At 33.4% G+C, this 22,502-nt stretch overlaps 2 protein-coding genes across 2 annotated transcripts in view; one reads left to right on the top strand and one right to left on the bottom strand.

Moving 5' to 3' along the window:
- The first annotated feature begins 2,590 nt into the window (after positions 1–2,590).
- On the top strand, positions 2,591–9,913 carry LOC145740283 (nose resistant to fluoxetine protein 6-like). Its single transcript, XM_081995731.1, has 13 exons — positions 2,591–2,902; positions 3,531–3,727; positions 4,008–4,243; positions 4,294–4,370; positions 6,435–6,643; positions 6,700–6,869; positions 6,925–7,093; positions 7,176–7,360; positions 7,412–7,532; positions 7,583–7,766; positions 9,389–9,531; positions 9,583–9,703; positions 9,755–9,913. The coding sequence occupies exons 1-13, from the start codon at positions 2,692–2,694 to the stop codon at positions 9,829–9,831; spliced, it is 2,100 nt and encodes a 699-aa protein (XP_081851857.1). The 5' UTR covers positions 2,591–2,691; the 3' UTR covers positions 9,832–9,913.
- The window catches only part of LOC145740278 (fibrillin-1-like), a 61,768-nt gene continuing 49,093 nt past the window's right edge, over positions 9,828–22,502 (bottom strand). The window contains 3 exon segments of the mRNA XM_081995717.1: positions 9,828–10,542; positions 12,530–12,733; positions 19,656–19,895. Coding sequence (XP_081851843.1) covers positions 10,327–10,542; positions 12,530–12,733; positions 19,656–19,895 — 660 coding nt within the window. The 3' untranslated portion in view covers positions 9,828–10,326.

Below are 22,502 nucleotides of genomic sequence, written 5' to 3'. Positions count from 1 at the left end.
CTAAAGTCTTCTAGTCAACCCTGCTAAATACTGGAATAGTATATTTCATTACCAGTACAGAAATGAGGATTTTTCCGTGCGCGCGTGACAAATTCTCGTGTGAGGCGCAGCCGAACACGGGAAGTCATGCAAGAACGGAAAATCCATTTCTGGACGAGTAATGAACGATATTTTTTATTATACTTAGGTACCTGAAATCACCATAAACAAAAATTATCGCAAAAAATTATTAAGAAAATCGGGAATATTTATTTTTATTTTTAAAACAGTAAAAATGTAAGTACATACAATTCAAATTAACAAAAAAAATACAAGTAGGTAATTCTAAGAAAATTAATTTTGGACAGAACCGTTATTATTAATAGTAATATTTATTGTACTATTCGTATTATTGTTGAAGCTCAATCCCTTTTGCATTTCTTTTTGTTGAACTAAAGACTCTGCTAAAGATGTTGAAGAGGAGTGTTCGTGTGTGCTTTGGTTCTCTTGATTGACTGTTACAGATGTTGTAGTTTCCAAGTTACAAGGGCTAAACAACTTCCGTGATACTTCAATTTTTCTTTGTATGGACTCTTCTATATATCCTTCTGCTACATTGGAAGAAAGCCATCCTCCGTGTCTTTTCAAAGTGAGCAAATCACCGCCGTTTTCCACCAACATGGTTGCCGAAGAGCGCCTTAGCCCATGTCCGGTATATTCTTCGGGATTTTTTAGTTTTAGGTATTTTGCAACAAGTTTTGGAATACCACTGATAGTATGGCACCCAACATGTTGAGCGTAACATCTTTGGTTTCGGTATGCAACAAATAATCTTCTACTCTCCATATGTTTAGGGCGGAGATCTGCGTATTTACGATAAATTGTACAGGGATCGAATTTGCAATTTTCATTGGTAATGGTAAAACTTCTTGACCTGTGAGTTTTTCCATCTCGTAAGAACACGACAAGGAAACGCCCATTATCTTCCACATCATCTAAACTCAAACGTATTAAATCATCTCTGCGGCATGCACCGAAGATGCCAAACACTAAAATTACTTTTGCTAGTAGATATTCTTCATCTGAAGCTTCACATAAAAATTTGGTTACTTGTTCTGCTGTAAGAATCTTGGATTTCTTTGGTATATATCCTACAGCTTGTCGTTTCAAAAAAGCAATCGTTTTTGGATATTGATGGTGAGTATTTTCTTTTATTGCCAAACAACTCTTTAACATAGAGAATCGACTCCATAAAGTGGAGGATTTCATAGTATTGGCTTTTTCAGAAAAATATACTAAAAGAATATCGTCACTCACAATTTTGATTCGTTTCTGAGTCCGCCATTCGGTAAAACTGTTATATTCTTGTTCATATCTCAACCTGGATTTCACTGGTAATAAATCTGCACTCACTTCTGCCGCTCGTTGTAAGATATTTTCGGGAATATCCCGATTTTCTTCACAATCTGAATTCATTTTTGCAAAATGTAATAAATACATAAATACTTAATTTTCACTGACAGAAAATAAAATTTGTAATTAATAAACAAATCGTTGCTATAGACACATTACTCGTTTCTTTTTTTTCTTCGGGTTGCCATAGGATATCTAGTATCATGGATATCTATGTTTATTATTAAGCGCACGGAAAGAGGGATCGGGAAAAAATTTCCGTGCGCTGTTCCGAAAATGTCATATTTACTGTATTTTATAAACAGTTGAAAATGTAGTATTTTCTGTTAAGTATAATAAAAAACTTGTTAACAAATGTATTCCGGGAGTCATAAAAAGTATAGACATTTTTGAGGTACCTGACCATTTGTTAATATGCAAAGCCAAAACTCGGTTACTTTTAATGCCGCAAAAAAATCTCAGCTTTGCAAAATTGATTAACAAAGTTAGACAGGTTTTTAAATTTGAAATTCTTATTGTCAGCAATAATAGGCAAATACAGGAAAAATTACTAAAACAATCGTTAAACAAAACTGATTGGTTTTGTTACAAGTATTATAACCATGTAGAAAATGGCATGAATTAAAATTTTATTCTTCTTTTTGGCAAATTGCCCTATAAAGGAAGCAAAAGCCATATTTCCCTAGATAGGGGATTAAGGAAGGAAGGATTCTTCTTTTGGAAAATTTGAACCGAAATATTGAATAGCTTAAGTGCTTGAACGGTTGTTGATTGAAAACACATTATCAACGTTCAACATTTGTGTTTAATTTAAAAATAAATAATAACTTTAATCAAAAACTGATACTTTTTTCTTCAGAACGACATAACAATGTTGAATTTCGTAAACATTAAAAAAAAGTTCCAAAAACAGGCCTCCTGGTATTCATTAAAAACAGGGAAAACGAGTCCCCTTCAGAAAAAAATTAAAATTTCCACCGGGCAAAAAAAAATAAATCAGTGTCTTGCCGTAATCTGGAAAGTTCGTCAAGAAATGCGTGAATGAAGCCGAAAAAGAAAGTATCGCTTTATTTTTACTGGGAAAAGATAACGCAAAAACGCCTTCCAAAAGCTTTTAAAACGTGACTGGAAGTGGGGGTGTGTTTAATTTCAGTCGGAATGGAAATGCGACAATTCCCAATGCACTTAAGCTTAATGTTAGTGTAGTTTTATATGTTAATTGCGATACGGTTGCGATACTGAAGACAATACGTAATTACTTAAAAGATAGCTGGTTTAGTTACAGTTTGAAAGTGTACGATGAGGTTGAAAGTTGTTTTTTTAGTGTTGGTGCTTTTGTCACTAATTTACGGCACAAATGGATGGTTTAGAGCGAAGCTCTATTTAAAGTATTTCAGCCGTCAGTTCACGAGTTACGTTGATAAAGTTGTGCCAAACACCGAATGTTCCAAACAACTGAAAGCATGGATTGGAGATTTACTAACATTCAAGAAGACATGGGCTTTAAAGAGTATGTCCAAAAAGTGTAAAAACTCTCAATTATCGTGGATTGAAATATAGAAAATCTCTAGTACCTAAAGGACCCTCAATTTAAACCTAATCCAGCTTCTTGTCAGTAGTAAAAATGATGGATTACTATTTTTGGTCTAGTTTGATAAAACACTAAGTATACATGTGCAGTATTTACGCAAGTAAATCACTGCACAGTGAATCAAAAAAAGCAGTTTTCAGCTTTTTCTTGACCAATCACAAAATACGAACATTGGTGTAGTTGACGCAAATACACAAAAACTCATCTTTAGAGATATTTTAAGCAGAGTTTACAATTATAAATAAGTAATGTTGATTATAAAAAACGAACTAATTGCATGCAACAGAATTGTAATATTTTTTGTATTTAAAACAAAAACAATCAAGATAGTTTTGAATTTGAAAACAGGGCTTAGAAAGAATCAATTTTTAAATGACATTCAATGGAAGATAAGGAAAACTTTACTTATCTTAGTTAAAAAACACCAGCTATACTTGATAATCTATAACGTGGATACACGGTTATGTGGTAATGACTATCTACACAAGCATTTTCATACTTTTGGGACATTTACGGTAGATACAAATTAAGAGAACAAACATTTTAGTGTTGGATGCCACGGCCAAACCACAAACCGGTCTTCTGTCTTTGAACATTTTCCATTTTGGTGACTACGACGAGTGTCTGAGAATTCACGAAGTTAAACCTGACCTGGGAGTAATTGAAGGAAAATATTGCACGGCTGTACTAGTACCTTTAAAAAATTCTTCAGGAAGTCCGGATAACTTACTAGACTTTGCCACTGTAAGTTTGCTTCTCGACCGTAACTGATCTCGCTATTTCTCAAAAAGTTTGGAACGGTTTCAGTAAGACTCATCCATAAGCAAGTCGGCAACAGCACAACTTTCAGTCATGTCGGGCCAAACTTTTCAAATTAAATATTTATATCCGTTCGTATTGTTCCTTTCATAGCGATAAAACTGTAGGTTTTAAAGAAAATTGCTTTTGTTCTCGAGACAAATGCCGGAATTTCAATTTATCCTTCTGGATTTTTATAGCGGATTTTAAAGTTCCAACGTTACAGACGCTAAGAGAAATTGTGGGCGTTGGTGAAGCTGACGATTTGAAGCAAATAGTTGGAATGGTCAGGTTGAGCTTTGGGCTTTGCCTACCTAAAGCCTGCAGTGCCGATTCTATACAGATATTGTGGAATCATTTAGAATATACGTTTGGATTGCAAGGACATCTTAGTATGAACGAGGATTTTTGTACTTATAAAGGCAAAGTACCTTTCAGATTTCCCTTTGATGGTTTAATTTTGTATGTTATTTTTTGCAAGTACTTCAAATTAACACAAAGGCTACTTTCAGATGGGGGTTCGCTTTTTACATTCTATTATTGTGCTTGGCTACTGTATATGACCTCATAATTCTCACAAGAAAAGAAGGTAAGTATCGAAGTTTATATCTGACTACAGATTTATTATGAAAGAAATGGTCACAGTGCACATTAGATTGTAATTACACCTGATGAACAATTTTTAGTGGGGTCGGGACTGAAATAATATAAAACTCTATTTTTTAAACCAAAACCCTGTTAGAATAGTATATACAGGATGGTCCAGTTTAAAAAATCGTTTTTTTTTGTCATAACTGTCAGACCGTTGGAGCAATATTGATCAAATTTGGAAAAAGCACTTTATTACACGTTATTACGGTCAAAGACCCAAAACTAACCCAACCCAACTTAAAAATTGTCTTGGAAACGGAAAATTCACTTAAGAAGTTTAAAAAATATTATTGTAGCCAGTTTTCATAGTTTCCAGACAAACTAAAAGACTTTAGTTTTGAAAATTTAATTAAAAAAGATAAAAACTTCAGAAGCTTAAAAATTGTATTTGTAACCAGTTTTCATGCAAATCGATTGAGACTTTAATACTAAAAATTGACTTGTAGACATAAAAACTACTTTTTCAAGAATTTGTTACTACAAATTCATACATTTAAACCTTAAAAATTGACTTGAACCCCAAAATGTGACTGAACTAATGAAAAGTGACATCAGAAGTTTAAAATTTGCATTTGAAGTAAGTTTTCATAATTTGAAGACAAATTTCAATATTTTAGTCTTGAAAATAGTCTTAAATGCAGGACATTGACATTAGATTCATGAAAATTGTCTTGAAAACTAGGCTTTTTACTTTGCTTTTCATTTTCTTCGAATTCTGGACTGTTTTTAGTGCTTCAAAACTGCTTTCAGCTTGGAAAATCGAGTTTCAAGACTATCTTTACCAAGTTATTGACATAGCAAACAATTTTTACATTCTTCATAGACTTAAAATAGCATTCCAAGCTTTGTCACTATTAAATCGACTTCTAGACACCTCAGTGCTAAAAATTCGGGTTTTTCTTAATAAACTAGACTGTTTTTAGTGTTTTAAGGCTGTTTTCAATGCCTCAAATCGAGTTTCAAGACTATTTTTACAAAGTTTTTGACTTATCAGGCCTAAAAGCCAGTGGGTCCACTGACCATAATCTTGAAAATGTTATTTCAAGCTTCTCACTCTTAAATTGACTTCTACACTCATAGGTGCAATAAATTGTAGCATCTCTAAGAAATTCAGACTGTTTTTAGTGCTTTTTAAGACTGAAAAATCGAGTTTAAGACTATTTCCAAAAGTCAAGTTTCTTAAGTAATAAAAGTAATAAATGTTGGTACCAAATACTACAATAATAGTCTTGAGAACTAATTTTTAGAAATAAAATAGTCCGAAAATTTAATTTACTTCTAGACTTGTTGTCCAGTCCAGAAAATTGAGTTGTACACCAATTAAAGTCTTGAAAATATACTTTTGGACTCTCTTTAGTCCTAGTAAAGTCAACTTTTATATTATTTTTAGTAGTAAAAAATGAGTTTCACGTACAATACAATCTTTGTCTTGATTTCCGGACTTTTTTAATTCTTGAATGCCAGTTTCAGACACTCAACCAGGATGGCAGTCTGAGAAAGCGAATCATAAGACCATTCCTAGTAGTAAAAAAGTTTTTAGACTATTCAGTACAAATTTGGACTTTCACGTCTTGGATGTGCAGTTTTAAACTATAAAACGATTTTTTAAATTGAAATTTGGAGGACTGTATCTTCCTTAGGAAACGTTTTTCATAAAAATTACATAATGCATGTCAACTTATTTTTAACTTATTTAATTATTGACACTTAAAACTGGACCACCCTGTATAGATAAACTCATTTGCAACTGATTTTGGCAATGTAGAAATTAGATAAAATTTAGAATCGTTTCTGCCCAAAAAACTCCACATTACTCCACAAAATTTTAACAATACGAAACTCTTATGCGACAACCAATAGAATATGACATTATAAACTTCTATTAATTATACTTATTTTTATAAAATAGTAAATTAGCAGGTACGCCTTTTACTGAAACCAGACTTTCACTTAGTTTACATGAATTAACAATAATTAATACAACTTTTTTACTATCTTCCAGGCTATACTATAACTGATGAAATAATCAGAGCATTCTCCTTAACAACCAATACCTCAAAAATCTTTCAAACCTCCCCCAACTTAGAGGAGTCAAACAATTTCAGCTGTCTCAAAGGAGTTAAAGTGATTAGCATGCTATGGGTGATTTTCGGTCACGTATATTTAGTGGGAATGATTACAGGCGTCTCCAATATGATCGATCATTTTCAGGTGTGATGGTACCTTCAGTCTTAAAAGTGTGTAAACTCATGTGTACATATTTGCAGTGGAGAAAGAGCGTTTCAGCCTTAACAGTGTTTTTAGCTCCCTACGCTGTCAATAACTTTCTAGTTATCAGTGGACTACTCTTGTCTTACAGATATCTTCAAATTAGAGAAGTAATAACCGATAAGAAGGCTTTTCTTTACTTAGTATTTTTTAGTGGAAGATTTCTAAGGTGAGATACATTTTACAGGTTATTTCTGATAATTATCTTGGAAATTTTTTAACAGGTTAAGTCCTGCCTTAATAGCAACAATACTGCTTTACATGTCAGTGCTGAAGTATACCACACAAGGGCCCTTTTGGCCTTTGGTGATCTACAAAGCTGCTTCAGTTTGTAGGTATTCTGGTTGGATTACGGCTCTTTTTGCCACCAATCTGGTTAAATTTCGTCATCAAGTAAGTAACAATTGATGATCTTAAAAATGGGTAGTAGTAATAATACCAACTACCACTTTTTTTCTAAAAACTTTGGATGTAGTGCATGGAAAATAGTTGGTATGTGGCTGTTGACACTCAACTGTGGTTGCTTGCTCCGTTTATCCTACCGTACCTTGCTAAACATCCTAGAAAAACAGTAGCAGCTCTAGTTGCAGTGTCCCTGACTTCAATGGTTTACACTTACTTTGTAACTGTCCTCACTAATGAGAAATGGAGTGTGTCTGAGTGAGTTATACCTCTTTTACAATAATTTTTAATGCTGACAAAACATAACAGTGGAGTGTCTTCCTATCACGAACAAATTTACCAGTCAACTTTTGTGCGAGCGCCTATCTGGATTTGTGGTTTGATAACCGGTACGGTCCTGCAGAAAATCCCAAAACTTCAACTGCCAAAAGTAACAAAAATCCATCAATGGACTTATATTTTAAAGTAATAATTCGTAAGGTTCTAGTGTCGTTGATGTGGTTAGGAGTCGTTCTAACGTTTTTCTCAGTTGGAGGTGCGCACAACATTCTAAGTAACCTACCGTACGATCCGCACTACGCAGGAGTCTACAATGCTATAGCGGGGCTGTTGTGGAGTATGGCACTTTGCTGTTTGATCGTCTTGTGCTGTTACGGTTATGGAGGTTAGGGTTAACGTAGTTCAATCCAGGGATTTCTTATAGATACAATATTTTCATGTTATTTTATTTAATTAGTCAAGAGATTTTTTTTCAATTTTTTTTTAATTTAGTATTAAGTAGATTGTTTCAGGTTTATTGTAAGGCAACTTATCTACTTTTTAGCTTCTTACTTAGTAAGCTTCATAATTCTATTAACTTACTTTAGAGAAAGACAACTGTAGACTTGATCAAGTAGAACAATTCAGATCTTATTAAATTTGATAAAGCTCTATCCGATGAGAAACCAGATATCTATCAGCAATCATGCCATGATAGTAAGCTAACTCTAACAGGAAAAAGCGTGAATGATAAAAATTACCAAATCACCTTGGGGGCGGTAGACTCTAAAAATATAAATCAAGCAATAATAAACAAACAAATCAAATTACACAGACACTGATAAAGTAAGATAAAAAAACACAAGGGAATACATAATTCAACCATACAACCAAAGAAAAACCTAAGAGACAATTGTAAAAAACATTTATAAAGCTGAAGAACAAGAAAAGAAAAAACCAGGACGTTGGAAAGAGAAGTTCTTTGTCATATTAGAAGAGTTGTATAAAGATAACTAGTAGGCTTACTGAAGATTCCAGAAACTAAAAATGATAGACAAAAATTTCTATCTAAACAACAACTGAAATCAATTTGGATGTTAGCTTTAGACTACATTTTCTGTTCAATCTATTGACAACTTTGGAGAAATTTGTTCTGACCAACACCGCTCATAAATTTTTACTTGAAAAGAATTGCATGAATACTTCACTGAAAATGCAAAATAATGATGAATTCTGCAGAGTGGTGTTACAAGGCTTCTTGCTGGATTACATGCTCTTTTTTTTATACCACTGTAGAGAAAGGTAGCAAAAAATACATTATCCCTAATAGCCATACAAACGAATTGAGAAAACTAATAACACAAAAACTCAAGGTAACTGAATAAGGGTTATTTCAAATCTGGTGGAGTAATCTATCTTAGAAAAATAGATACAGGGCGACAAACAAGTTTACTGGAATGAACTAATTTAGCTCAGCCAAGCCTAATACAGATGCAGCAACATGTCGATTGTATGAAAAAAACTTATAAAAAGTGACAAAAAAGACTTATACAAAGTCAGTATTTTTTCCTAATTCAAAGTACAGAAACGATTAAATTATGACAATTTCAACAATGTAATGCAATTTATGCATACCCTGATGAATCCATGGTATTGTGAGCACGTTCTGAACAAGTCTAAACTCCCTGGAAAAACAACAGTTGATTTTGACGACAAAAAAAGAGTCACAAAACCTAGACTGCTTATGATCCAACATTCTACAATTTAATGCTAGAATCTTTCAATGTTCTAAACAGAAATCTTGCTAAACTTAATCATCAAATCTAAACTTAATATCAATCTAATTATCAAAATCTTTAGCAAAATTGTCAAAGAAAGGATAAAATAATGAAAAGAACTGTCTCAAGTTTTAAAAACACATCTTATTTACTTATTTTTAATTTTAAGTTCATTCAAAAACACTATTTTTTGATTCTTGATGAAGTCCCTGGTTCATATTTAACAGTGTTTAATATTTACAATTTTTAGGAGTTGTAAATCAGTTTTTGTCGCTAAAGTGGTACCGACCTTTGGAAAAAATATCTTACAGCGTTTACCTGCTTCATCCTTCTGTGATTTTATATATCCATGGAAGTGCCAGAACTTCTAGATACCACACAATATTTACAACGGTAAGCTGCTTATTTATCTAATAACATTGTATATGCTAATCCTGACAGTAGTTTCATGACTTTCTGGGTGACCTACCTTTTGTCGTGGTGGCTTCTTTTATATGGTGCCTGGCATTTGAGTTACCGTTCATTCACATAATGAAACTGCTACTAACCAGAATAGTTAATAAGGGTGAGTTTTTAAGGGTTTTTGAATATTACTAAACATTGTTAACCATTTCAGGTTCAGCCATAAAACATTCAATAGAATTCAGCTTGGATAAAGTAGAAAGGGTGAAACACAAAACCAAATACTATTGAACTTAAATATTGAAACTCTTTAATATTTAATAAACCTCTATATTATAACTAAAGCATCTCAATAAAATTTCAAGTAGGAGAATTCCGGGTAACTTACAAAACAGTTTGTACAAACACGACTTTATAAATATTATATAAAAAGCCTTCTAAAATTTACAGCAACATCACACTACCTTAACTAACATTACTCCTGCAATAATACTTCTAGAATAAACCAAGCCAATGGGCCTGTCTAATCTAACAAAAGCGATAAAATATGGCAGTTAGGTAAACATAATCAAAGTAACGATTTTCGAAAGAGATTCATGTTAGTTTTACGTCAAAAATCGTCACCCCGTTATAAAAAGCTAGAACACATCCATGTTATGGCAGTGATCCACTATACAAAGAAAGTTGCCTACTGGCAGTGCATCGTAAATTACTATGTAAATAAATGGACTAAATTGTTAAACAACTACCGTAATTTGTTTATTAATAAATTAACTAGAACGTGGTTTATTCGGTAACCACCAGTTTCACCCTCAAAGTGAGAGGTTTTTCGTATTTCTCACCGGTACCGTCGTTTTCGGAAGGTTTTCCATGGATCACCAGGTCAAATTGACCTGGTTTTTTGAGACGTCTCTTAAAGTGTAATGCCCATACTCCGTGTTTGTTTGCCAGCTCAAACTTGTTTTCGTCGTTTCCTTTCACGATGGTGTAAGTCATCGGTGTCTGTAATGAGTAAACAGTTTAAACGATTTTTTAATAAAGAATTGCTTGACGGCAAATTTCTTAACATATTAAGAGAAATTGAAGTAAAAGCAGCTTAAAATTAGAGCTGTAAAATGATTTTTTTTTGACTGTTATCCATATTTTTTTACAAAATAAGCAAGCACATTTTTCAAGTTAAATCAAAATCAAAATATAAAAATAGGGAAATTAAGTCTTAATCTGAAAAATCTATAATTATGTGGATTCTAACCAGTCAGTATTTGCGCTGTAACTGAATTTAGTTAAATTCTGACTTTGAACTCGGAATTTAGTTAAATTTCGACTTTGTACTCGGAATTTAACTAAATTCCGACTTCAAACTCGGAATTTAGTTAAATTTCGATTAAATCCCGACTTCGAACTCGGAATTTAGATAGATTCCGACTTTGAACTCAGAATTTACATTGTCACATTGCAAAAGCTCTTCAAACCAAATTAGACAAAATTTTTCAGTTTGGCAACATTGCAAACATTTTTCGAAGCAAATTAGTAAAATTTGTTAAGTTTAGCTACATTGCAAACACACTTCAAAGAACTTAGTAGGACTTGTCAGTTTGGTTACATTACAAACACTCTTCGAACCAAAATTGTAGAATTTGTTAGTTTGATAACATTGCAAGGACACTTTTGAACCAAATTACCAAATTTTGTCAGTTAGACAAGATTCCAAAAAGTCCTCGATCTTAATTAGGAGAGTTTGTTAATTTGGCAACATTGCAAGCAAACACACTTCAAAGAAATTAGTTGAACTTGTCAGTTTGGACAGATTGGAAAAACTCTTCAAACCAAAATTGTAGAATTGGTCAGTTTGATAACATTGCATATACTCTTCAAACCAAATTAGTAAAATTAGTCAGTTTGGCAACATTGCAAACACTCTTTGATCTTAATTAGTAGAATTTGTTAATTTGTCAACATTGCAAAAACACTCTTCGAACCAAAATAGTAGAATTTGTCAGTTTGACAACATTGCAACTAAATTCCGAGTTTTAAGTCGGAATTTAACTAATTTCCGAGTTTGAAGTCGGAATTTAGTTAATTTCCGAGTTTGAAGTCGGAATTTAGTTAAATTCTGAGTTTGAAGTAAAAATTTAAGAAAAATAACGTCTGTGGCCCTTCTACGCCTTCGTAGTAACTCAACAAAACTTTGTGACAAAAATATTAGATAGATAATTATTTTAACACTGTGTGTTTCTTTGACAAAGCATTTTTTGGATATAGAATATTTAAAAATTAGGAAGAATGCTTTGTATAAGATTTCAGCATTTTCTGTTTAGGCACTGTCTCCAAAAGAAGTTAGAAAACGAACTACAATTTTACTTATTTGTTTCTTCAATTGTTCAGTTCTGTTCAATTTTATATGAAAGTTTTTTTCATGTTTTTTGAAGTCAATACTTTATTTATATTTGCTGTTAATTTTGCGCTACCCTTTTCGTAAAGAAACACTAATCTTTTACTGGAAAATGCATTTCAGGTTTCAATATCTGGCTTAAAGGCTCTCGGAATTCATTAGTGTAACTCTGTTAGTTTCTTAGAAAGAATGATTGAAAAACCCACGTTCTTGATGTGCTCTCTTTAAGAGATAGTATACATACAGGGTGTCCGGAAAATGTATAACTAAAAATTACGCAAATCTCTCTCAAACAAACCGAAAAACATAGTTAGTTTGGCAATACCTTTATTGTTCCTGTAAATATTTCGGAACTAAAGATACATTCTAAACCGCCACTAAAATTGTGCATATGGTTTTTCTCCATTATCTAGAAACTTTTGAGTGCTATTAATCATTATTATTACTGATTTTAATGTCAATACTAAATAGTTGTTCAATGAAGTTAAAGAAAAGTCTCACCACCAGTTTGGAACAATCATGGAAATTATTTTCCAAGACGAAATCTTTTAAAGCAATATTTGTGATAATTTAAAGATATTTAATACATTGGCTTACCTTTACTGCAGGCTGTACTTTCAATATTCTGATCCTATGCTTGGTCTGCGACAAAGAAATCTTCAAATCCAGTTCTTCGTTGTGATAATGCCGGCGCATTCTTCTTCTTGATCTGAGGCTTTTCTTAATCAAATGTGGAAGTGTATCATTCCGTGCTGATCTGTGTCCTTGGTGCCTTGAATCTCTTCGGTGTCTTCCATTTATCTGAAACAAACTCTGATATAAGACCTCTGCAGACTTTTAAGTTTATTAGCACTAGAATTGACATATTTAGCCTGACGCAGACAAATTAAACCTAAAGGTAATTAATAAACCGCACCTGGGCTACAAAAAGGAAAAGCCATAAACGGCAAACCAGCAAAAAGCGATTTTCAAACACAAATAACGAGCCTCGCACCCCCAAATCCCATCGGAATCGAATTATTCCGGAGCATTTGCAAGTGTCACGTGGCAGCAGTCAAGGATTACACTTAATGCCATCTGGAGGACCCCAAATGCGTTTAATATTTGTCCGATCGAGTTTTTATGGCCCTCAATTTCCCATCGATCAACTGGCCCGAAATTAGACTCGGACTGACACTTGAGGTCCCTAAAAAGCTTAAGTCGTGTTACACGCAGGTTAAGCCACCGAGTTTTTGCCCTTTCGATTGAGGGGTCGCGGAGGTTAAATTGCTTCGGGGGTGTTTTTTTAACTGTCAAGAACGGAGTGTGTTTTCGTGTGAGGGGATTTGAGGGAACATTAGGCTTTTTGCCAAGGCAGTGTAAAAGAAAGCTTGATGTGTTGTCTGAATTTAACAGCTTGAATATTCGATCAGTTGGGGTATTAAGTAGCCATATATAACACTATTTCAACAAGTTGAATTGTGCTTAAAACCAATAGAAGTCAATAAATAATAAAGCTATTTTTCTAATTTTGGCATATAAAGTGACACTTTTCAAAACTGATTAGAGTGACAAAACGTTTTACTTTTCGTAACTAGTTACGAAAAGTATCACTTTATGTAACTAGTTATGAAAAGTTCCTTTCATCACTCCCTGTTTTTATGCATTTCCGTAGAAACATATGGGCGACATCCATCATAATATGTCGTTGTCACAGTTTATACAAGGTGCTATGAAAGTGAATATTTGTGTTAAATCACTTTAAAAGATGGTTTTTACCGCTTTTTGGTCAAAATTAGAAAAAATTATGTATGCAACACGTTTCGAAAATGTCTTATTGTGTAACTCATTCAAATTGTAGGACCTCGCTGCGCTCGCCCTACAAACATTCATTCGTTACACAAAATCCATCTATTCGTAACTGGTTACATAAATAGCTATTATGAAACCAGTCAAAAGTTCGTATGTAACTAACAATTTTCTGCTCAAATAAGGTTAGAGTTACATAAAACCGAAGTTTCCAAACATGAATTTGTTTAATTTATCTGTCGTCAAATGGGTAAACAAACTGGATAGAATGCAATCTAATAACAACAGTTTTAGTAAACTAGAAAATGGTAGCGATAAATAATATACTAATGCAGGATCTTTAAAAAATTATCAAATTATACATAGGAAACCAGTAGTATATGGATGTGACGTAATTGTACAGTTAGTCATAAGAACAGTTTGGCAGATGTCACTTCTTTGCTAACTATGTCGTCCCCATTTTGAATGATTCTCTCTTCCCATAACTGGTTTTCATGTGTAATTTTGAAATTTTCAAAGATTTTTACTTTAACATTTTTGAATGTAAAAACAAAAAGCGACTAAGCTACTAAATTTTATGCCACAGTCTTTTATTGGCAATTTTTGATTAGTTTAGTGATAGCAAAATACAGGGTGGTCCAGTTTTAAATGTCAATAATTCACCAATCCATAGCCAATTAAAAAATAAGTTGACATTCATTATGTCATTTTCCTGAAAAGTGCTTCCTAAGGAAAATACAGTCCTTCAAATTTCTGTTTAAAAAATCGTTTTTTTTGTCATATCTGTCAGACCGTTGGAGCAATATTGATCAAATTTGGAACAAGCACTTTATTACACGTTATTACGGTCAAAGACCCAAAACTAACCCAACCCAACTTAAAAATTGTGTTGGAAACGGGAAATTCACTTAAGAAGTTTAAAAAATATTATTGTAGCCAGTTTTCATAGTTTCCAGACAAACTAAAAGACTTTAGTTTTGAAAATTGAATTAGAAAAGATAAAAATTTCAGAGTCTTAAAAATTGTGTTTGTAACCAGTTTTCATGCAAAGCGAGAGACTTTAATACTAAAAATTGACTTGTAGACATAAAAACTACTTTTTCAAGAACTTGTTACTACAAATTCATACATTTAAACCTTAAAAATTGACTTGAACCGCAAAAAGTGACATCAGAAGCTTAAAATTTGCATTTGAAGTAAGTTTTCATAATTTGAAGACAAATTTCAATATTTTAGTCTTGAAAATAGTCTTAGATGCAGGACATTGACATTAGATTCATGAAAATTGTCTTGAAAACGAACTTTTCGTGCTTTTTACTTTGCTTTTCATTTTCTTCGAATTGTGGATCATTTTTAGTGCTTCAAAACTGCTTTCAGCTGGGAAAATCGAGTTTCAAGACTATCTTTACCAAGTTATTGACATAGCAAACTTAAAAAACAATTTTTACATTTTTATAGACTTAAAATGGCATTCCAAGCTTTGTCACTATTAAATCGACTTCTAGACACCTCAGTGCTAAAAATTCGGGTATTTCTTAATAAACTAGACTGTTTTTAGTGTTTTAAGGCTGTTTTCAGTGCCTCAAATCGAGTTTCAAGACTATATTTACAAAGTTTTTGACTAATCAGGCCTAAAAGCCAGTTTGTCCACTGACCATAATCTTGAAAATGTTATTTCAAGCTTCTTCACTATTAAATTGACTTCTACACTCACAGGTGCAATAAATTGTAGCATCTCTAAGAAATTCAGACTGTTTTTACTGCTTTTTAAGACTGAAAAATCGAGTTTAAGACTATTTCCAAAAGTCAAGTTTCTTCAGTAATAAAAGTAAAAAATTTTGGTACCAAATGCTACAATAATAGTCTTGAGAAATAATTTTTAGAAATAAAATAGTCCGAAAATTTAATTTACTTCTAGACTTGTTGTCCAGTCCAGAAAATTGAGTTGTACACCAATTAAAGTCTTGAAAATATACTTTTGGACTCTCTTTAGTCCTAGTAAAGTCCGTTCTAGCATTAAAAGTCAACTTTTATACTATTTTTAGCAGTAAAAAATGAGTTTCATGCACAATACAATCTTTGTCTTGATTTCCGGACTTTTTTTAGTTCTTGAATGCCAGTTTCAGACACTCAACCAGGATGGCAGTCTGAGAAAGCGAATTATAAGACCATTACTAGTAGACAAAAAAGTTTTTAGACTATTCAGTACAAATTTGGACTTTCACAAGTCTTTGATGTTCAGTTTTAAACTATAAAACGATTTTTTAAATTGAAATTTGGAGGACTGTATCTTCCTTAGGAAAAGTTTTTCAGAAAAATGACATAATGCAAGTCAACTTATTTTTTGATTGGCTATGAAATGGTGAATTACACTTAAAACTGGACCACGCTGTATAGTAAAAAATCGAACAACAAATGCCAATTTCCAAAAATCCCCCATATATCTAAAACAAAGAAAGACTACTGCTTTTCTATTCTATCTATTATCTATCTATAAATCTATTATCGTTTGCTTTGTACTCTGTAAAACCGACGAAACAAAGTCATCTCGTACATGAAGGTTGTTCAGAATTCTCTGTACAATCCAAATATGCAAAAATCTATATGAATTTTAATAAAAATAAGAAAGTTATTATTGACTTAACAGTATAACCAGAAGTGTTAAAATGTCAAAAATATTTTTGTTGGATTGAGCAACCTGACCATATTTGTAGCCAAATTTTCAAAACATTCCTATGAATACCTTTTTGTATATCAAACTATAAAACGTTTTCAAAAATCCTTCGGTGTTTTTCTCGTGCGACACTCAGTATAATGCTTGTCAAACTTAATCAAACATTTTATTTTTTTGTCAGATATCTACAAATCTATTTGTCTTTTCAAAACTTTTTAAGAAACCCCATACCTACAGTAAAACTTGGACAAACACCTTTCATCAATGAAATCAATTTTAATCTTCCACTAATGGCTTTTGCTTGCTAGTAGAATAAGTTAAATTATTTGTATTGTGCCCGAAGGACCCGTTTAAATAAACGATCTGTATGTCAAGAGATACTTTCAACCCAAATTGCATTACTAAATCTGGACCGAGTCCCCTATTCGTAAGCTCATCGACGAATTAAATATTAAAGGTTCAATCACACTGATTGTTAACCCGGAAAACTGGAGAATTCTCGGGACGGTATCGGAAGCAAAAAAGTGCGAGAAAAGCTCCCGTTTAATGTTTAACGTTGTTTTGTCTTGATCCGTGGATTTAGTTCCGAGTAACTGCGTTCAAACATTTATTTTCCACTCTCTGGATATGAGTGCATCCCCCCAAAAATGGGCGCTGAAGGGTTTTTGGCGAATTGAGGTTTCAATTATTCACAAATTCGTGTTATGGTCAGGGCGCAAAAACGAGTTCGGAGAGTACAGGTCAAAGTAAAGACCGAGAAGGGTTTTCGTTCGGTCAAACACCTTTCTTCGCAAACAAGCGCCTTAGCCCCCTAGAGATGAATACTTCATGGGGCGCGCAGTTCTAATTAAGTTTCGGACACGTCGGATAACCGGATCAGCTGTGCCCGTTCCCAGATCCCCGGAGCAGGTAATCCTCATAAATAAATTGTCGCGTTTGCGCCAGCTCAAACTTCAAACTCTACCGGGGTGTAAACAGTACGACTTCGCTTCAACAAAAAAAACGTGGAAAAAAACTGGAAAACCGGAGAAAAAGCAATTTTAAAGACGTCGCTCTGCCCTCCGGAACGTAACTAACGAAAGTTGATTTGCTTGACACGGAGTCTCTTAAAGTTTGGGCCCAGAATGGGGCTCGCCGTAAATAAAATTTGCCCCACACGTCTCGGACTCAATCAGAACCGGAAGAACGTAAACAACGTATCCGGGGGGACCGATGGCTTTTTTTTTAACTCGATACCTTGTTTAATCCTATTTTCTTGGATTAAGAATTCACGATCATGGAAACTACAATAGCAAAGGAATAGTTTTGATAATTTATAAATTCCTGAAATTTTTATTAGATTGTCACAATAACCCACTGGTGTCGTAGAGAAAGTATATTTATATTCATCATTGCGAATAATAATCATCATTATACAGGGTTTTTCAATGAAAAGTAGCCCCCTGAATATCTTCCAAAATAATTTCTCTGTTAAAAAATGCTAAGACACGTCAACAAAGATTGCAAGGGGGACATATTTTTACGTAGGATTTGAATTTCTGCCATCAGCCCCTTTGCCGCCATAGCCACCCCCACTAAGTTTTCAAATGGCACCATACCCTGTGTGGCACATCGTTGGAAAGGGTATTTCATAAGGAATTAATTGCACTATTTTGTTTGTACATTTGCTTTGAATTGAGACCAAAAAAAAAAAACGTTTTGTGTTTATTTTTTGTTAACTGCAGAAATAATAGCAAATAGCGGTTATCATTTCATTAATGACTCAAAATAACCTCCGTTAACTTCCATACAATAATACAAGCGACTTTGGAAGAGTTCGCGAACATTTGTGAGGACTTGCGGTGTCAGTTGTAGGCATTCATGTATTATTTTCTGCCTAAGGTCTGCAATATTGGCCGGCTGTGTTGCATAGACTAGATTTCAAATGCCCCCATAGAAAAAAGTCCAACGGAGTGAGGTCGGGTGATCTCGCAGGCCATTCCATGGGACCACGTCTACCAATCCATCTTCCAGGAAATCGATTGTTCAGATATTCTCGAACGGGAAGTGAATAGTGTGGAGGTGCACCGTCTTGTTGGAAAATTAGTTGATTTTCAAATAAATTTTCATCATTTTCTAGTACCTCTGTTATGGTCGGATCAACAGTGGTCTCAAGAAGCTCAAGATAAGTAGCGCCATTCAAATTACCGTCAATAAAAAACGGACCAACGATGTGGTCTCCTAAAATACCTGCCCAAACATTAAGTTTTTCTGGATATTGGGTATTGGTTTCCCTAAACCAATGTGGATTTATGTCTGACCAATACCTACAGTTATGCCTGTTCACTTCTCCATTCAAAAAAAACATACACTCATCACTGAAGCAAATATTGTACAACAAGTTCACGTTGTTTGTCAGATTAGTAGACATAATTTCACAAAATTGTAGTCTTCTATCATAGTAATCTTCGTTTAATTCCTGAACCAATTTTACCTTGTATGGATGAAAATTGTGTTTTTTTTAAATTCTCCATACACTGCTTGTCGATGCATGGGAAATTTGATTTAAAGACTGATTATTATCCATTGCAACGTGTCCCAAAACAGCATCTTCAATTGGTTCATTAACAATTTGTCTTTCAGGTTGATGTTTTTTGTTTGTCACTGAACCAGTTTCCATGAATTTTTGCATCAACTTTAAGATATACTGATGACCAATTAATTTATCTGGATGAAAAATGTACAATTTCTATTCTTTCGGCAGTCGTGTAAACCATATTGACAATGTTCCTTCAAAACGAACTTACAAGTTGTCCGACTGCGGCAAAAATATGAAATGGAAAACAGGTATTCGGTAGTGTTATCAGCAGTTTGACCAAAATAACAAAAAAATGTTTTTATTTTTTTTGGTCTCAATTCAAAGCAAATGTACAAATAAAATAGTGCAATTAATTCCTTAGGAAATACCCTTTCCAACGATGTGCCACACACGATATGGTGCCATTTGAAAACTTAGTGGGGGTGGCCATGGCGGCAAAGAGGCTGATGGCAGAAATTCAAATCCTACGTAAAAAGATATCCCCTTTGCAATCTTTGTTGACGTGTCTTAGCATTTTTTAACAGAGAAATTATTTTGGAAGATATTCAGGGTGGCTACTTTTCATTGAAAAACCCTGTATACAGTATTCTACGTTAAGCTAACTTGATTATGTAGGCTACCCCCCCCAGTTGCTAATCTTAGATTTGCTTTCCAATTGAGTTCATTTTAAGAATTTAACTTACCTGGCACGAAAAGCAACCCTCAGTGGTAATCAATTTATCCTTGGCACCACTAGCATACCGATCATCTATGGGATAAGTGGGAACGTCCCCAATATCATAACCGGCCAAGGCAGGTGTAACAGTTGACAAGCAATGTCCCTGTCCAATTCTAGTGTATCCCTGGGGACATCCGCAGGAGTATCCGCTGCCACTGGCGGAGCATCCGAAAGCGCAAGGAGCTCCGATGCAACTAGGCGCCACCTGTCAACCAAAAAAGTAATCCATTAATCAAATCTAATCGAAATTAAATACGAAATCAAAATAATAGCGCCGCATTCATTTTTCACGTCCGGTAATAGGCGTCGAAATAAAATTTATGATATTCAGGTCGGAGATTAATGGGGTCGCGCAAATAAATTGAATTGAAAACGACAGCTCTGAATTCAACCAATCAGAACAAAACATTTTAAAGGTCACGCGGTTGATTTAATTACCGATGCAGTTTTAAAGTTGTATCACCAAAAAGCGGTTATATGAGCGGCAAACAAGGAGGATCCGAAAAACAAGATGCTCCACTCGACTTGTTATCAAAAAGTTACTTCCATAAATTTTCCACGTAATCACCTAAGAAACGAACATAGTGCCGGCTGAATACAAATCAGAAGACCGCTCGTCGATGCCAGGAGCACCGGAATATCAAGTTAAAATTAACGAATATTCCGGTCCTGTTATTTATGGAAGTTTTTCCGACTGAACCTTCCGTCTGGTAAAAGTTTTTCACGATATTTACTGTAGCTGAGCAAAGCTAAAAAGTGTTGATGTCGAAATGTGTAAATGTGAAAGTTTAAAAAAAAATTGAAACAAGAAAGATTTACCATCACTAAATAAATGTATGTACCAGGTGGCCAACTCAGAATGTGAAGACTGTATTTGGATCAATGTTTTGACCAAAATTTCCAATTTTTGCTATTTTGAAGCGTTCGTAATCAGAAAAGTAAGATATGCAGTTAATACAACTAAGTTGAATTAGTCAAAGGATGTTTTAAAAAATTTAACGCCCTATAGCATCTAAGACACGTTTATTTGCATAAATCTTTTTTGTCATTTCTGTAGAACGCCTTTCGTACCAAATATGAGGATTCTACCTTTAGAACCAATGGCGGTAAAGTGAATTTTCCATCAAAGTAATCTTAATACCGTTGGAGCAATATTGATCAAATTTGGAACAAGCACTTTATTACACGTTATTACGGTCAAAGACCCAAAACTAACCCAACCCAACTTAAAAATTGTCTTGGAAACGGAAAATTCACTTAAGAAGTTTAAAAAACATTATTGTAGCCAGTTTTCATAGTTTCCAGGCAAACTAAAAGACTTTAGTTTTGATAATTGAATTAGAAAAGATAAACATTTCAGAAGCTTAAAAATTGTGTTTGTAACCAGTTTTTATGCAAATCGAGAGACTTTAATACTAAAAATTGACTTGTAGACATAAAAACTACTTTTTCAAGAATTTGTTACTACAAATTCATACATTTAAACCTTAAAAATTGACTTGAACCCCAAAATGTGACTGAACTAATGAAAAGTGACATCAGAAGCTTAAAATTTGCATTTGAAGTAAGTTTTCATAATTTGAAGACAAATTTCAATATTTTAGTCTTGAAAATAGTCTTAGATGCAGGACATTGACATTAGATTCATGAAAATTGTCTTGAAAACGAACTTTTCGTGCTTTTTACTTTGCTTTTCATTTTCTTCGAATTCTGGACTATTTTTAGTGCTTCAAAACTGCTTTCAGCTTGGAAAATCGAGTTTCAAGACTATCTTCACCAAGTTATTGACATAGCAAACTTAAAAAACAATTTTTACATTCTTCATAGACTTAAAATAGCATTCCAAGCTTTGTCAGTATTAAATCGACTTCTAGACACCTCAGTGCTTAAAATTCGGGTATTTCTTAATAAACTAGACTGTTTTTAGTGTTTTAAGGCTGTTTTCAGTGCCTCAAATTGAGTTTCAAGACTATTAAGTTTTGACTTATCAGGCCTAAAAGCCAGTGTGTCCACTGGCCATACTTGAAAATGTTATTTCTAGCTTCTTCACTATTAAATTGACTTCTACACTCATAGGTGCAATAAATTGTAGCACCTCTAAGAAATTCAGACTGTTTTTAGTGCTTTTTAAGACTGAAAAATCGAGTTTAAGACTATTTCCAAAAGTTAAGTTTCTTCAGTAATAAAAGTAAAAAATGTTGGTACCAAATGCTACAATAATAGTCTTGAGAACTAATTTTTAGAAATAAAATAGTCCGAAAATGTAATTTACTTCTAGACTTGTTGTCCAGTCCAGAAAATTGAGTTGTACACCAATTAAAGTCTTGAAAATATACTTTTGGACTCTCTTTAGTCCTAGTAAAGTCAGTTTTAGCATTAAAAGTCAACTTTTATATTATTTTTAGTAGTAAAAAATGAGTTTCATGCACAATACAATCTTTGTCTTGATTTCCGGACTTTTTTTAGTTCTTGAATGCCAGTTTCAGACACTCAACCAGGATGGCAGTCTGAGAAAGCGAATCATCAAGACCATTCCTAGTAGTAAAAAAGTTTCTAGACTATTCAGTACAAATTTGGACTTTCACAAGTCTTGGATGTCCAGTTTTAAACTATAAAACGATTTTTTAAATTTAAATTTGGAGGACTGTATCTTTCTTAGGAAACGTTTTTCAGAAAAATGACATAATGCAAGTCAACTTATTTTTTGATTAGTCAATAAATGGTGAATTATTGACACTTAAAACTGGACCACCCTGTATTATACTTTACCTACGATCATAAAGTCCTGGATTTTGCAACTCATATAATTTAA

This window comes from Ips typographus, linkage group LG1, assembly GCF_016097725.1.
Source record: "Ips typographus isolate SLU linkage group LG1, UJ_Ityp_2.0, whole genome shotgun sequence".
In the NCBI taxonomy this organism is placed as follows: domain Eukaryota; kingdom Metazoa; phylum Arthropoda; class Insecta; order Coleoptera; family Curculionidae; genus Ips; species Ips typographus.
This window is presented reverse-complemented; position numbering and strand designations above follow the sequence as displayed.